Here is a 17,555-nt window from a genome sequence, read left to right on the forward strand (position 1 = left end):
GCCAAACTACTTAACGATAATCCCACCCCCCACAAGGGGGAGGGAGAGAGTTGGGCCCCAACCCCGCCATGTTGGTGCCTTCATCCGGATGCCGAGATGGATTGGCTCCCAAGGGCGTCTAGTAACTCTGCCCACGACAAGAAATCAGAAAGATTGATAGAGCTTCCACAAAGAGAGAGATACCTGAGCATTGGGGGGCAACAACGAGAGGGAGAGAGAAACTGTGACAACGATCAAACGAGATTGGAGTGACGGCGAGTAGACATAACTTTCAATCACAAAGGGAAGAGAGAGAGAGAGAGAGGATTTTAAAACAAAACCCTACACCAAAACATGCAAGGGGCCGCCTGCACGCCTGCCATGTGCGGACCGGTACACTTGCCCGCCCCAGGCAGGCCACATGTGGAGGCCCACCACCCACCCCTAGTTGTTGGAAGATGTTGTCAGCCAAAAAGAGTGCCCACTTCTGCGTTATGTAAAAAGAATTTCAAACTTAACATGAGGAGACTAATCTCATATAGAATCAAGAAGTGCACACATGGACCTAATTTTGTAGAGTCAAGCTTTGGAATCACTATCATCATCAGCATCAAAACAACGACCAACATTATTTGAGAATCTGAGATCACAGATGCAGCTTATGGAGAGAGAAATTCCCATGTTAAATTATGAGAGTTTAAAAAGCCAAATTGATTAACAACTAGAGACAGGTAAAAGCTACATAAATCTACAATTTCAGAGGCAGAGATATTCATTTGGCATTTCATATATTTTATTTGCATTAAATCTGGTATCTATCCTTCCACAAACGAGTCTTCCGAGGCAATGCAGGTGCGGGGAAGGTTGTTTCTGGAGCGCCATGGGATTTATATAACTTAAAAAAAATGTTTCGATAATTTGATGAAGTAAGATGATATAGAATCATAAGGTAAATATATGTGAAGTGCACCCAACGACACATCGCAAAGGTTCAGCGATGACATCCGGCTCCTACCCCATTGACTGCCACAGCCCTGCAAGCACCAGCAAACACAAAGTTAAGTCCAACTATATTCCAGTCACTAATTAAAATACAAGTCCCACTTGTCATATAGAGCATATAGTTTCTTTTTTATTATTAAGTCAAACAGAGCATATAGTTGTCACAAAATATATTGTAAAGGTCAGTTAACAAATTCTGGATCATAAGGAGCCAAGTTCTATGCCATCATAATATTTTAAACATCATTGTAGCCCCAGATGCTTAGATATTCATATGATTATGAGAGCTTCTCGGCCGGATGCAGTGTAAATCTCAGTTTTACACCCTTAATGGTACACAGCCACATCAGCTAGGTAATATTGTTACAGTGGACACAAATATGGCAGAGCAAATGGAAAGCTTCTGTCAGCCAGTTCTCAAGCTCTCTCTCTCTCTCTCTCTCTCTCTCTCTCTCCTCAAGCCAGCCCATCGCTCTCAATTACCATGATCATGAATGCTCCACATGGCATTAACAACACCAAGAAAGATTTATTCTTGTTCTGTTGTGCAAGCTAACAATTCAATACTTAACCACATGGCATTAACAACACCAGAGGCCCAGGTGAGCGACTATGGCCCCAGGTGGCAGAGACAATAAGGTCAAGTCTGGAAATGCAGAGGTGCAGATGGGGTTGTAGATGAGGGAGATGCAGAAAGATTTTATTCATGTGGCGTCAATCTAGTGAGACACCTTTTACTTGAACACAGTGGGAGGTTGACGTTTCAAGCTCCCATTGGGTGGTGTTAAGTACCACCTAACACCATGTCTGACCAGAATTTAAATTCTATATACATCTATATATACATATATATAGATGTATGTATCTATTGAGAGAGAGAGAGAGAGAGAGAGAGGCGTTCTACCAGATTAACTCAAATTTTGACCTTCACTTGCTGACGCCATAGTGTGTGCAAAAATTGCAAATTAAAGTAATCAAATCATTCACTAATACTTGGCTGGTGTTTAAAGAAAAGTTTTTTTTTATTAGTAAATAGGAATTTTATTAAATATAAGTGAAGCCAAGTACACGGAACATATACAAGAACCCCACCTATTCATGACTGTCTAAAGATACAAGAAAATCATATACGTTCATGCCATTAAAGTCTATTACAAATGACCAATGGAATAATGTATGAAGAAAAGAAGTTCTAATCTCGTCCATTGTCCGTTCACGATCCTCAAAACTCCAACCATTCATCTCCATCCATATGCACCACCATAGGCAAATCGGTATCATCTTCCACATTGCTGAGATTTGAGAATTACCTTGAATGCCTTGCCAGCTGGCCAAAAAGTCAACCACCCTTCTTGGCATTACCCAAACAAGTCCCACTCTAGCAAAAATATCATTCCATAAGCTCAAAGCTACATCACGATGCAATAATAGGAGATCCATAGACTCCCCACTTTTCTTACACATATAGCACCAATCCAATACGATCAATTGGCATTTTCTTAGATTATCTAATGTAAGAATCTTCCCTAGTGAAGTCGTCCGTATAAAAAAAGAAGTTTTTAGGGAGGCCTTAGTCTTCCATACGTTCTTCCATGGGAATGTTCTTGTAGAATGTGTCATGAGGGACTTGTAGTATGACTGTACAGTAAAATTCCCCTTCTTGGATTGTGACCACATAATCTTATCTGCTCCTCCAATCACTCTACAAGTATACACAAGGTTGAAGAAATCTGTAAATGTGTCAATTTTCCAATCTTGAGCAGCTCTAAGGAAAGTGATATCCAACTGAGGAGAGAGCCACTAAAGAGATCCATGAGCTCTGCTGTGGAAGCCTCCTTTCTTTGGGCGATGCCATATAGTGTTGGGTAGGCTTCTTTGAGGATTCGATCTCCACACCATAGGTCATTCCAGAATTTAATTCTGGAACCATCCCCAACTGCAAAACGTGTGCATCGATGAAGATTGGTCCAGCCTCTTCTTATTTGTTCCCAAATCCCAACTTCATGTGATCCGCTCATCCCATTCAAGCACCATCCTCCCAACAGTCCACCATATTTCAACTCTATAATCACCCTTGGGCCTCCATAAAGCTCCCCCTCTTCAACCATTTATCCAATAAAAGCCTTGTTGAAAACTTGAAAACCAACAAATTCCGAATTCCGACCCCCCCCCCCTCTCTCAAAAAAAAAACCACAAAAGGAAGTCTCTTTGCAATTTCTCTATCCGGTGAGCCACTTTGTATTGGAAATAAAGATAAGAAGTAAGTCGGCAGGTTGGATAGAGTACTTTTTATCAACGTAACTCTACCACCTTTGGATAAATACATCCTCTTCTAACTCGCCAGTTTACACTCCATTTTTTCCAACACTTCATCCCTAATAGACAGTGATTTAAAGGATGCACCCAATGGAAAACCGAGTTACTTCATTGGCAAGGTGGAGACTTTGCATCCCAGCATATTTGCCAAGCTCAAAACTTGGAACATTTCCTATCGGAACGTATTCTGACTTGGCGAGATTCACTTTCAAACCTGAAGCCGCTTCAAAGCAAAGTAAAAGAGCTCGCAAGGCTTGAATATGATTATGACTAGCCCCATAAAAGACAAGAGTATCATCTACAAATAAGAGGTGAGTCATCTCAAGTGTGCCGATTCTTGCCTCCCGTACGACAGATCTAGATAAAAATACACATTCCACAAGACCTGCAATCATTTTACTAAAAGCTTCCATTATGAAAACAGAGAGTAACGCAAATAGGGGATCACTTTGCCTTAAACCCCTTGAACTTCCAAAGAAACCCATTGGGGTACCATTCACCAAGATAGAGAAACGTACAGTGGAGATGCAATTTGATCCAAGAGCACCATCTCGCTCCAAGTCCACACCTTTCAAGCATGTGTAACAAAAAATTCCAGTTTACAGGATCATATGCCTTCTCCATGTCAAGTTTGCATAATAACCCGGGTTCACCCGACTGGATGCAACTCTCCAAGCATTCATTGGCAATGAGAACCAAGTCAAGGATTTGCCGACCTCGGATGAATGCATTTTGGGGCTTGGATATGATCTTCTCCAATACCGTACTCAATCGGATAGCCAATACCTTCGAAAGGATTTTGTACATTCCACTCACCAAGCTAATAGGACGAAAGTCCTTAATCTCCACCACCCCAGGCTTCTTTGGGATAAGACTAATGAAAGTAGTATTAAGGCTTTTTTCAAAAATACCTCATTAATGAAACTCTTGGAAGAAGCTCATTATGTCGTCTTTAAGTATCTCCCAACATGCCTTAAAAAGGTCATAGTGAACCCATCAGAACCCGGATAGGTATTTAGGTAATCAAAGATATTATATTCATAGAAATAGGCAAAGCCCAGGTACAAATGAAGTATACATGAAGAATGCCTAACTAGAAGTTACAATAGAAAGAAGATCATGGACACTAGATCCGTTACAAACTATGGCCCCTGCCCATAAGAACAATGACTTAAAAAAGAAAAGTTTTAGCTCATCCATTGTTCTCTCTTGATCTTCAAAACTTCTAGCATTTCTCTCCCTCCAAATACACCAACACATGCATATTGGTACCAATCCCCAAATTGCCACTACCTGAGAATCGATGTGTAGACCTATCTAGCTTGCGAGGAAATCCACCAATTATGCCCTAGACAATCCAACCCTTGAGAAAAAATCATCCCACATAACCTTGGCCATCTCACATTGTAGCAACAGATGATCAACTGACTCCCCACGCTTCTTACACATACAACATCAATCTAGGACAATAACCCGTCGTTTCCTCAAATTATTTGTAGTGAGGATCTTGTCCAAAAATGTTGTCCAAACAAAAAAAGCTGCTTTTGAAGGAGCTTTCGTCTGCCATATGCTCTTCCATGGGAAAGTAGACATTTCGGAGTTCGTAAGCTTTTGATAAAAAGAACTAATAGAGAAAATACATTTATTAGAATGATTCCAATGCATCTTGTCTCTGGTGCCCCCTGAAAAACTTGCGGAATATAATGCCGTAAACAACTCCGTGATAGGCTCCAACTCCCAATCATGGGTTCCCTTATGAAGTCAATATTCCATTGAGGGTGCCTTTTGAAAAAACCAGACACGCGAACCATTGCCCACAACAAAATGTCTATGTCCTCGAAAGGTCACCCAAAGGCTCCTAATGTTTTTCCACAACCCACTCCATGAGTGCCTCATACCTCGTTCGAGCACATCCTCCCCAAGCTTCCCCGAACTGTGAATCTACAACAAACTTCAATAAGGCCTCCCTTTCGTTTTGATACCTCTACAACCACTTACCCAAAAGAGATTGGTTGAATTTCATCAAGTGGCGAATCCCCAAACCACCCCCAAAAATTGGGGTACAAACTGTTGACCAATTAACTAGGCAGAATTTGAACTCTTCTCCCAATCCACTCCACAAGAAATCCCTTTATAACTTCTCAATGCGGTTAGCCACCTTTGTGGGAATCGGGAACAAAGACAAAAAATAGGTAGGTAAGTTTGAAAGAGTGCTTTTAATCAAAGTCAACCTACCGCCTTTCGACAAGTATAGCATCTTCCAAGCAACCAATTTCACTCCACCCTTTCGATCACATCATTCCATATCCTTTCATATTTAAAGGATGCACCCAAAGGTAAGCCAAGATACTTTATATGAAGCGAAGATATCTAGCATCCCAAGGTAGTAGCTAAAATCTCCACATCGGTGACAACCCCCACTAGCACTATTTCCGACTTTGCAAGATTGATGCTCAACCCTGACACAACAGCAAAACAAAGGAGTAGCGCCTTGAAGGCTTGAACCTGACCAAGGTGTGCACCACAAAATATGAGTGTGTCATCAGCAAATAACAAGTGAGAAATGTTGAGGTCGCCATTCCCCACCGAAATGCCATGGAGCAACCCACCGTCCACCAGGCCCTTAATCATCTTGCTGAGAACTTCCATGAAAAATAAGAAAAGTAAGGGAGAAAGCGGATCTCCTTGTCTCAGGCCGCGAGAGGAGTTGAAGAAACCCACCGGTGAGCCATTTACCAAGATAGAGAAACGAGTTGAAGAGATGTAAAATTCTACCCATTGCTGCCATTTCCCCCCAAAACCGCATCTTCCAAGTAAGTAAAGTATGAACTTCCAGTTGACATGATCATATGCTTTCTCCATGTCTAACTTGCAAAGTAATCCAGCTTCTCTAGACTTCAGTCGACCATCCAAAACTTCATTTGCAATAAGTACCGAATCGAGGATTTGTCTACCTTTGACAAACGCATTTTGTGGCTTCGACATTAGTTTTTCCACCACCGAGCTTAATATGTTCCCTAACACTTTGGATAGAATCTTGTATACCTCATTCACAAGATTAATGGGGTGATAGTATCTTACATCCCTAGACCCCACCTTTTTATGAATGAAGGCTAAAAAGATGGCATTGAGACTCTTTTCAAATCTAGCATTAGTATGAAATTCAAGAACAACTTGCATAATACCTTCCTTGACCACCTTCCAACAAACTTGAAAGAATCCCATAGTGAACCCATCCGGACCGAGAGCCTTATCACTTGCCATACCTCTGATAACATTGCACACTTCCTCTTCTGTAAATGGCCTCTCCAACCACTCTGCGCTCTGCTGGTCTAATGTGGAAAAAGACAAATCATCCACTTCCAATCTCCAATCGTGCTCTTCATATAAGAGTTGTTGATAGTATTGTTCAATGTGATTTTTTATTACACTCTGATTCGAAGAAGTTGCCCCATCTACCATGAGTATATCAATAGCATTGTTCCTCCTGTGAGAGTTAGCTATCCTATGGAAGAATTTTGTATATTTATCCCACTCCTTAAGCCAGAGTACCCTTGATTTCTGTCTCCAAGAAATCTCCTACATCAAAGTTAACCTTTCAAGATCAGCAATTACCTGACTCTTGCGAGTTTTTTCAGGTTCAGAGAGAGTTCTGGCCTCCTCCTCGCCTTCCAGGCCCTATAGCTCCTCCACAAAAGAGCGCCTCTGCTAAAACACATTGTCAAAAACTTGTCCATTCCATTGATTCAGGTCCTGTTTCAGCGCTTTCAACTTTTTTGCCATAATGAAGCTTGGAGAGTCTTGGAAACTGTAGGAAGTCTACCATTGTCTAACCCTGTCTACAAAACCGTCAATTGTAAGCCATATATGCTCAAATTTAAAATACCTTCTACCCCCTTGAGTGCCTCTGCAGTCTAAAATCTATCAGAGCATAAACAGGGTAATCTTCTTTGAGTTAGATCTGGGAAGTGACTCTCAATCTGGAGTTAGCAAAAATCTATCAATCATCGACCAAGATGGACAATCACGGTTGTTGGACCAGGTAAACGTGCCTCCTGCTAATGGAATGTCCATGAACTCCTGTTCTGAAATGAAATCAGAAAAATCTCTCATGGCTGGAGTAATGTGAGAAACACCCGACCTTTCGCTTGGGAAGCGAGATATGTTAAAGTCCTCTCCAACGCAACTTGGTAATTCCCACCAACTAAGGACTACCACCAGTTCTTCCCACAATAACGTTCTCTCTAAGTTAGTATTTGGACCGTAAATGCCAGCAAATGCCCATTTGAAGTCATCTTCTAGATTAACAAAAAAGCATGCGACCGTAAAATCACTTACACACTCCTCTACCCTTTCCACCACCCTTGTGTCAAACATAATTAGAACTCTCCCATATGCTCCTTTTGAAGAGAGGTAAGACCACCCGACATGTTGACCTCTCCATAGGCTGCGAGCTATTTGTCTTGTAATAGCTTCCAACTTAGTCTCTTGTAAGCATATGATATCCCCCTTCCATTGACGAAGTATATTTTTGACTTGGAGCTGCTTATTAGGATCATGTAGCCCCCTCACATTTCATGATAATATTTTTGACTTCATGGGACAACCATTTTATCCCTCCCCTTACAACGCTCCCGATTAGAGCACTTTTCACCCTTATCCTCTTTCATTGCCCATGTTAACTTTTTGAGTTCTCTTTTCCTTTTTTTGGCCGAAGCCATGGATTGATCGGATTTGGATTGGGCATTCACAGCCTCAACGGCTATAAGTAGGGCCATAAATTCAGCTTCGAAATCCCCGTAAGAAATTTCTACTAAATGTTTAATGTCCATTGCTCTCTGGATAACACAATCTGATACCTTGGGGTGAAAAGAATTTAGAGTAGGTTCTTCCTCTCCATCTTTGGCAGCATTGAACACAACCAAAGTACCACCCAAATCAACCTCCCTCAAATCACTTACTGGATCTATGCTTCCAAAAACGAAATTTTTTTCCGGTGATGGAACAGTGGACGGCCCAGCAACCAGATCAGAGGCTCCCATCATTGAGTTATGTGACTTCCCACAGTGCTCCAAACCTTCCATCAACTCTCCCACGTCCTCATCCGATGACTCTACCCACTCCACTCCTACCGTGAACATCTTAGGAGCCATTGGTTCCGAGGATGCTCACGTAGGATTCTGCGCAGGATTTGCCATGAACCTCTCAGAAATTGACACTATCGCCTTCGCAGCTGTGAAGACTAGGGACAGCCCAGATAATGCAAGCAACTGAGTTTGTGGCCCCCCGAGGTCAGAAGCCTTGCGCACGTTGTTCGTACATGCTCACATGAGTATCTGCGCAGGATCTGTTCTTGCCGGCGTAGAGGTTGCCAGGATCAACGACAGTGTTTACCGGCGCCAAGGTAGGAGGTTCCTCTGGCTGGTGTAGCGGCAATGGGTCCATGGGCCCCGGACTACCTTCAGTCCATGAAGATGGCCCAAAAGATTATCCCTTTTCGAAAACGGGCCGATGAACCATGGGCATCCATTTCAGCTTACGAAATTGACTACCGAGGCCCAGCCCATACTTGGCCTTCCCTTTGTCTGGCTTCAGCTTTCCTAAATTTAGAGACCGCAGGCTATGGCCCAAGCCCAGACTTGGGACAAAGTCTCACTATCCATTTCAGGTAAATCCCGTCTTCCCACTTCCCCTTTCATGCCAAAGCCCTCCGAAAGATCCCCTGCCATGTCCCCCTTTCTTTTTTTTAAACTATGTTCTAGCGCCAAGGGGTGACTCGAACCTCCATGCGCTGCCGCCCTACTCCCTGCACCACCCAGTGCCGCCTCTGCATACGACTTGGACTATCTCCCAGTCTCCTTCCCCTTCTCTACCTCTCTGACCAGTTGTGGAGCATGAACTGGAGCCTTCTTAGCCAAGGTTTGTATAGACAAAAACTGCTTCTACCCCATTGATAAACTCTTCCAGCCCTTTCCTTCCACTCCTTCTGGTATTGCTAAAAGACTACGACCCCCATTGCCACCACCATAATCTGTTACTTCCAAGAAGCGCCCATAAGCATTAGGACCTCCTATGAGCAAACATAGCTTTGATTCCATCCCTATAAGTCTTGTAAAAATCTTTCCTTCCCCCCAATAAAACACATTCTTCCACTGTACTAGCCAACCAACAAGCACCGGCATGGCTGACCACCATCTCCTTGGTAACCTTCCTTCCCCTCTCAGTGATGCGACAGTAATTTCCACCCTCCATAGACAAAATAAACACCTTTGTTTCTATTAAAAGATGTTTAAGAATGCCCATAATTATCCCAAAACAACAATAGAGAGGATTAAAACAAGATGATTCCAGTGAAAAGTCGCCGGAACACACTTCCCATCAAATGTGTGTACGGAGAGAAAATTCTGTTCAGAATACTACCGGAACACACACCGGGAGTTAATATGTCTTGGTGTTCTTCAAAATGGGTGCTTAAGAAAGTTCAAGAAATTCAGGTATTTAGAATTTAGTACCTAGCATTACTCGTTGTAATGCTAGGTAATTTAGGTACTAGCATTACCCATCTTTAGAATTTAGTACCTAGTATTACCCATCTTAAGTACCTAGCATTACCTGTCTTAAGTACCTAGCATTACTTGTTGACTACTTAATGCGAAATTGGGATTTAGAATTTAGAAAAGTTTCAAATTGGCTAGTCCTTTTAGGGTTATAATGCAGATGTGGCTAGAGTTTATCCTAAGGCATTGCATATGGTATTGGAGCCACCTAGTCTCTATATGAAACTAGAGCATCATTGCATAACATGACCCCAAAGAGGACATAAGAAAATTAAAAAGAGTTTGTAACACTCCAATCCCACATTGGGAATATGAATAACCCACCCACATACAGTGGGTAGGTTATAAGTCCCATAGTGGTTACTAAGGGGCTGTTTGGGAAACACATCTCATCTTATCTCAAAATTTCTCAAAATTTCATTCCCAAGCATCACTCAAACACAAACACTTTTCAATTTTCAATTTTCAAATTTTTCATCTAATCATTACAACTTTCCCAAACTTCCAAACAAAACACAATAAATAATTTAACTTTTTCAAATCTCAGAACAAAAATAATATCAAAAAATTATATTCTAACAATATTTTAATTCAACTTTTTCCTTATCCTTTCCCAAAACCCGATAAAATATCTTTAACTCAAACCATTGCCAAACATCCCCTAAGTAAATGATAATGTACTTTATATGTAAATCTAGGAACCTTCAAATTGACTAGTTTTTTGGGGTTATAGCATACATGTGTCTAGTGCTTATCCTTTGTCATCACAAAAATGCATTGAGCATAGTAATCCATGCAAATCTAACAAATACAAGTCACAATTTCGGGCAAATATTGACTCAAAAAAATATACAATACCAATGTACAAGAGATGGCACTAGGAAGGATGTAATCTTGCCAGGTTTGAAATTGTGGATGACATGCTTGTCCTAGTCTAAACTTAAATTTTGAAAATTCTTCAATTTCAGAAGAAAAAAAAATCATAAAACACAATTCATGCCAAGGACCTCAAACATTTTTACAAATTTTGTTATGAGACCCAAAATGCCAATTAATTTAAGATGTAGACGGTAGAACTTCACCTAGACAAGGGACAAGGTTCTGACCTATTTCCTCACATTTGGAAAATCACCATAACAATGAGCCATCACTTTTTTTATCCTCTTTTTCTCTCTTTCTTTTTATAGACAAGAAGGGGCTACAACAAAATCCTAACCACTAAAATGCAGGTATAATCAATCTCTCACATCCTATGCATTCATCTGCTTTTAATTTTCTAAAATTCAGATAGAGTTCAAGTTATCAAAAATAAAATCAGGCAACTTTCAATGTATAGGTGAATAATACGAAATGGCATCAGAAACAAGAAAGACAGCTGGTAAAACAACAGGCCTTCATAAACAGTACGCAAGTAATTCACATGTCCATACAAAAGCAATTAGCCTTAAACAAACATCAACGATCATTATGAACAGGCATTTATCATTCTTAATACCAATTTCAAAAGGTTTGATTGTACTTACTACCCCATGCTTTTATTTTATTTTTTTGATGAGGCACTTGCACCCCATGCTCACGAAGGCAAAACTCTTATGCTCACAAAATTCAAAGACCTTTACTAAGAAAAGACTTCAAAAAGAACAACTCGATTTATGGGATAAACACTTTCCTCTCTACTAAGAAAAGAACTGTTTGCAAATAATAAACCATATGAACAACTCGATTGCAAACTAAATTTACACACCCACAACAACAACAAAAATCTGGTATAAATTAGATCGGAAGCTGAAATTAGTAGTTCATGACCTCAAGTTTTTGGGTAACTGAGAATATCTAACTAATTTGCCCTTTATTTCCCAAATACAAACAAACCTTATTGTGACCCGACCTATTTTGTACACAAGATACCACATCCAAGAAGAGGACAACAAAGTGAAGTTCCTTTAGGAGTTAGATCAAACGCTAAGTAAGTTCTTTTTGATAAACCCCAATGGAGATCGGTAGGATTTTATAGATACAAAAAAAAAAAAAAAAAGTGAAAGTAAAGAAGAAATACAAACTATATTGGCTACAGAAATTGCCTCCTCGACCCTGTCAACAAATTAGATCAAGATTCATCAGAGGGATCTAGTTAGGTTCTCAATCCAACCTTCCAGTCCTTCTAAACCATCTATACCCTGCCAGAGAAGGCAAAACAACTCTTCCCCGCCCTCTCCTACTTGGAACTTGTGTTGGATGGTATGGTTCACTTATAATTAACCAACTAGGCAGTATAAAATAAAGTTTTAAGTAAAATAATTTCTACTCTTACAAACTGAAAAGGCTTAGAATTTTATTAGTTTCCATTTTTTTCCAACCCAACCAATCACTCCACTACAAAATCACAAAAAAACTGAGAAACGTTGTAAAACAAAAACGAAACCCAATTGAAAACCGATGGGTGCAATAAATTATCATCATATTTTTGGTAAGTAAATAGAGATGAACGTTAAAGTAATGTAGGAGCAACGCGTGCAACAAACTATATAAGACAGAACGAGAAAGAAATTGGCTTGAGCAATACGGCACTGCATTGCGTTCAATTGGCATTACAAATCAATTAATTGCAAATGGAAGTCCCAAAGAAAAGACACTCACTTCCTATGCCGCTTCCCACGCTTGGGCCCCCAGCCCTCAAGCTTGGCGACAGGACAGCCACATCGCGCGCGAAAGAGCAAGACGGCTCGGCCATTGGGCGGGGCTATCTTCCTAAGCTCGGATCGGAGGCACTCGTAATCTGGGTTAGCTTCGCTTCCGCCCTTCCAGGGCAAGCCATCGATCTCCTTGGACTTGGCGGGAGATTTCACGCAGTCGTCGGTCTGAAGCTGCAAATCGAACTCCATGGCCTTCTTCAAGCCCTTGCAGGCAGGGTTTCGACAGCGCCGGGATCGGGAGCCGCAGCAGAAGTCAGCGAGGGCAGCGGAGATGGCAAAGAAGAGGAGGAAGGATAGGAGGTAAGGGACGGAGAGATGATGGAGAAGAGGGGAGAAGTGGGAGAGAAGGAGGGAGACGGAGTGGAAGACGTAGGAGAAATAAGAAGAGAGGAGGAAGGAGCCGGAGAAGAGAACGAGGACGAGGATGAGGAGGTCGAGGGTGGCAGAGGGAGAGTGCTTGCAGAGGGCAGGGTTATGGTTAGAGTTAGGGATTGAGGATTTCTGGGGTTTGGGGAAGGTTGCGTTGGAGGCCATGGCGGTGAAGAGGAGGGGCGCATGTTAGTGAAGTATAGAGTTCGAAGGAAATGGCTGGAGGTGGTGCGCAGTATAGCGGATGGGTGCGTAGATTAGAGGGTGGCTGATGCGCAGGATTAGATGTGGAGGATGCTGCACGCGCCTCAAGAGAGGGAGAGTGGAGGAAGTTGGAAAGAGAGTGAACAAATATTTCTTTTCGAGTAATATTAATTATCATTTTAATTTTTTTTTATCTTATAATTTGATATTAGATGATTTGAGATTATCTATTAAATTTTACTCTCATTATCTCATGATGTGACATTAGATAATTAGAGACTATCTATTAAATATTAAAGACTATTTATTAAATTTCACTTGTGAACCTATCATCTAATATCACATCAATGAGATGATAAGAGGATAATAAGAAAATAGATAATGAATATATTTACTCATTTTATAAGAGAAAAGATCAAGGCCAGGTGGGTGCCTTTCACATTTTTACGTCCATCAATGAAAATTTGCCACGTAGGAATTTCAGGAAACTCATTTCTACACCCGCATGCAAGAAGCTCATTTCCACACTTATCAGTAGTGATTCCTCTTCCCTCTCCCTCGCACAGCAATTCCTCTCCCCCTTCCTTGCGCAGCACCGATTTCCTCTCTATCTTCCCACACCTATTTCCCCGCAGGCCTTGTTGAAATTGTTGAGAAATTACACAGCTAGAACTTTGTGACCTTCGGAGTCCAGTCCTCGATCCACTCCACAACCCCCTCCTATATTTCTCCTCTTTGCTCTTCTTCCGGTTTCTTACTATTTCTCCTAGATGTGAAGAATCATGCATATGGTGATATTTATTTGAATAGGGAAGAATAAAACAATAAAGAAAGCGAGGCAATCATAACTAAGTTATTTACTTGTAGAAGTCGCAGTGCATTAACAAAGTCTCAATCCCTCTCAGCCTCTCCACTGTTTCTTCTTTACACAAAATCTGGTTTGCAAATACAATTTTGTAAGTTGAAGGTGAAGAAGGTGGATGCAGGAATAAAGATAAAATTGGTAGAAAAATACTTGGATGAGTCAGGGATGACGTATTTCAGTTGAGGATTAAGATAATAAAAGTGTCGCTCTGGGATGTGAGCAATCTTGGGTCAATCCTCACCTCTCTCTTGTTCGCATCTTCGTAATAAGATGGGGCAATTATAAATTCTCAACGTTTTCATAGAGATTAGCCTATGGATTGCTTCTGGTAATGATGTCAAGCTGGAGCATCCAAAGATTGTGAACTGCTCAAGTGATGCCCAATGGCAGATCCACCTGGTATGGCCATCAAGCTTGAACAATTTATGATTGCAAGCTCTCATAGAGTGATAACATGTTGAAGCGCCAACGGGAGAGACACCAATTTTAGAATATTTTGAAACTTAAATAGATGAGGCTTTTAAACCCTTTCCGTTTCATCAAGAATATATAAACAACAACTAGTAAGTAATTTCATTAACAATGTAACCTAAACTAATTTTTTATTATTGAATTTAACATGCACATAGATAATCTTGAACCTATGACCTCCTTTCAGTCCAAAACTTACCAATGAAGGAGCTAATATTTGAGCAAAAGTTCATTACCAAAATTCAAAACCAAATTAAAAGGGAGATTGATTGAGGGGAGAGAGAGGGAGAGCACTTGAGGGGTGAGAAAGAGAGTTTCGAGCTTGAGGAGAGAGAGAGAGAGGGGGAGAAACAAATATGTTTTTCATTCACTACAAAACCATATGTGTATGGCTCCTAGCTTTACTCATTTCATAATTGGCATTGCTACATCCACAAAGGATTCTCACTGATCAGCCAAAAGTTTTTTTTTTAACTTTTTTTCAAACATTTTTTAAACTACTTAAAAAAATTTTAAAAATAAAAAAAAATTACAAATTCATTTAAAAACACTTCATTAATCATTAAGTAAAAAAATTTAAAAATAAAAATGAAATGAAATTCAGTACAAAATTTCGGTGGAAATCTTCTGTGGAAGTAGTGTCTTCCTTTCTGAATATATCTAAAGGGTAATGATACAGTTACTACCCATTACTATCCATCTGCTACCCCACACGTGAATTTCTTTTATGAGTCGTGCTAAGTACAGTCCCCATGGGGGGCATGCGTGTGCATGAAGAAGGTGTTTAGGTCATTTCCCTACAATTTTATTCAAATGTCAAAAATACCCCTCACTTCATTTTCCTTCCCTATGGGCAATGCACATAACTCTCTCATTCTTATCTCTCTTCCGGTCTTACCAGAATATAGGCCCAGTGTCAAACTCCAATTTTTGTTCATTTTTCTTTTAGATTTATTTATTACGTTGGAGTTTCATGCTTTGAACGAACAGAAATGAAAAATTCATAATTAAAAAAACAGGAAAGCACAAAAGTGATGAATCAAGGAGAGAATGAAAAGAGATTCTGCGAATTAAAGAGTCAAACCAAAGCAAGGGAAGTTTTCAAATAACTAAGCTCTACCTCTAAACGAACCTTCTATTTTTTGTTAATTTTTCTTTTAGATTTCTTTTATTGGGAAGATTTGTTTATATCGGCATTGTTAGGATTTAATTGGTAGTTTCAATGTCTGTATTGTGTAAATTTATATGGGCATTGTGATTAAGCTATGCTAGATTTACACGAAGTCGATTTGTTGTAACCCTCGATATTTTGCTGGTTTTGTTGATAATTCGTAGCAGAACTTGCTTTTGAAGTTGATATTCTGCTGGTAGGTTTATATAGGTCAAGTTGCTTTTTTTTTTTTTTCCCTTTTCTCTTGCTTGGCATAATTATATATTAGGATATAATGCACATTATTTATATGCAAGTAGATGGTTATTTATATTAGAAATTGTACTACAAATCTCGCTAAACCATGTCCGACAATGAAGAACACAATCATGGCCTAAGGTGAGGTATGTAGTTGTGAATATATTACTATTCGTCAATTTTTTAGTAAGTACATGTTTTTTTAAAAGTGTTTTCGATTTTTTATATTTGTGGTTGTGACTTTTAAGTTGTACTTTTACAGATGGAAGAGGTGTTATAGATGGATCCTCAACATCATGCCTCTCTCGACAAGTTGCCAGCATGCTTAGTTGAATTAATTTCAAGTTGATGTATTGATGATAATGATCTTGTCGAGTTGATTTAGTGATGCTGGAGAGTACATTGTTATATAAATAAAACCACAAAAGTAGAGAATTTCTGGAAAACTGTAGTTATTTATTGTAACATCATAAGTCTGGTACAGTGTAGCACATAAAGTGATATTAGACACTTACAACACTTGCAACAACTTTACAAGTGACTAGTCTAACTACAACACTTACAAACTTAGCAAAGGAACGAGGTTCCCAATATAACATTAACAACATTAATCATAATTTGATCTTGATCCTATCAACACTCTTTTTTGGATGTCTTCCTCTCTTTTCTGGATCTCTTCCTTTGCATGCTAGAGTTTTTACTCTCTTTTCGAGTTTTTTCTCTCTCTGTTGGAGATCTCTTTCCCTAACAATTGGACTTTCATTGTATTCTTCAAAATCTGTTCTACAATGAATAAGAAAAGGACAATCCAACCCTAATTTTCAACAACAAAATTTATATTGTATATGATGTTAAATAAATAGCAGAAAACTCCAAGTTAAACTAAAAAATCATAACTATAACACAAAAGAAGATGGTAGGATGCAATTGGGAGAAAAGTACAAGAGACTGGGATTGAAATAGAAGCCCAACACTAGAATATAAGGCACCATATAAAACACTATTAGTGACATGTATAATTGTGACTTAACATGCATTGAATATCAAATCCCTATTGGTAAGCTTGAGCCACCAACACAGATGCAAGCTTTGATGAAAGCTTTAATTTTACCACTGCATAGAGTAGCCATATCAGTTTGACCTTGACTCAAATCAAAATGTAGTGATAAAATTAAAGGGTTCCTCTATGTACTTGATCAAACAACATGAAAATGGTTCTTGAATAGAAATGATATATTCTGCAAGTAATAAATTCCAAGGACATTAAAATCAAAGCTCACTTTGGTTGTGGCAGAACCTCCTCTAAAGTAGAACCTCCTTTGAAGTGGTAGGTTCGCTGCCCATATTGGTGGTGGCCATCTGTTGAGGAAGCCAACATTGGATTTATGGTACAATAAGTTATAAATTGGTATTTTGAAACAATTTAAGTCAAACATACAAGATAAAACCAATCCAAATAAATCTATAATTGAACCCTGATAAAAAGTTCTGAAGCCATAATCGCCCTAGCCATCACATCGCTACAACTAAAAACCCTGTGAAACATACAAACCAGCGACCATATAGAGAGGTCCAGAATCGGTGTGTTAACTTCAAAGAAGGTCAGAGAAAATACCTAAAATAACACTGAAAATTAGCATAAGAACCAGCTAAATATCAATTTAGCAAAAAACTTCATTGAAGTAGAGAAT

General features: G+C 39.7%; 1 protein-coding gene across 1 annotated transcript; it reads right to left on the reverse strand.

Moving 5' to 3' along the window:
* Positions 1-630: 630 nt before the first annotated feature.
* On the reverse strand, positions 631-13,166 carry LOC108995048 (uncharacterized protein At5g19025-like). The gene is made up of 2 exons (XM_018970513.2): positions 12,492-13,166; positions 631-1,013 (listed from the first exon to the last, which is right to left on the reverse strand). The coding sequence occupies exons 1-2, from the start codon at positions 13,079-13,081 to the stop codon at positions 971-973; spliced, it is 633 nt and encodes a 210-aa protein (XP_018826058.1). The 5' UTR covers positions 13,082-13,166; the 3' UTR covers positions 631-970.
* Between the last annotated feature and the right edge of the window lie 4,389 nt (positions 13,167-17,555).

The sequence above is a fragment of the Juglans regia genome, chromosome 7 (genome assembly GCF_001411555.2).
Source record: "Juglans regia cultivar Chandler chromosome 7, Walnut 2.0, whole genome shotgun sequence".
Classification (NCBI taxonomy): Eukaryota; Viridiplantae; Streptophyta; class Magnoliopsida; order Fagales; family Juglandaceae; genus Juglans; species Juglans regia.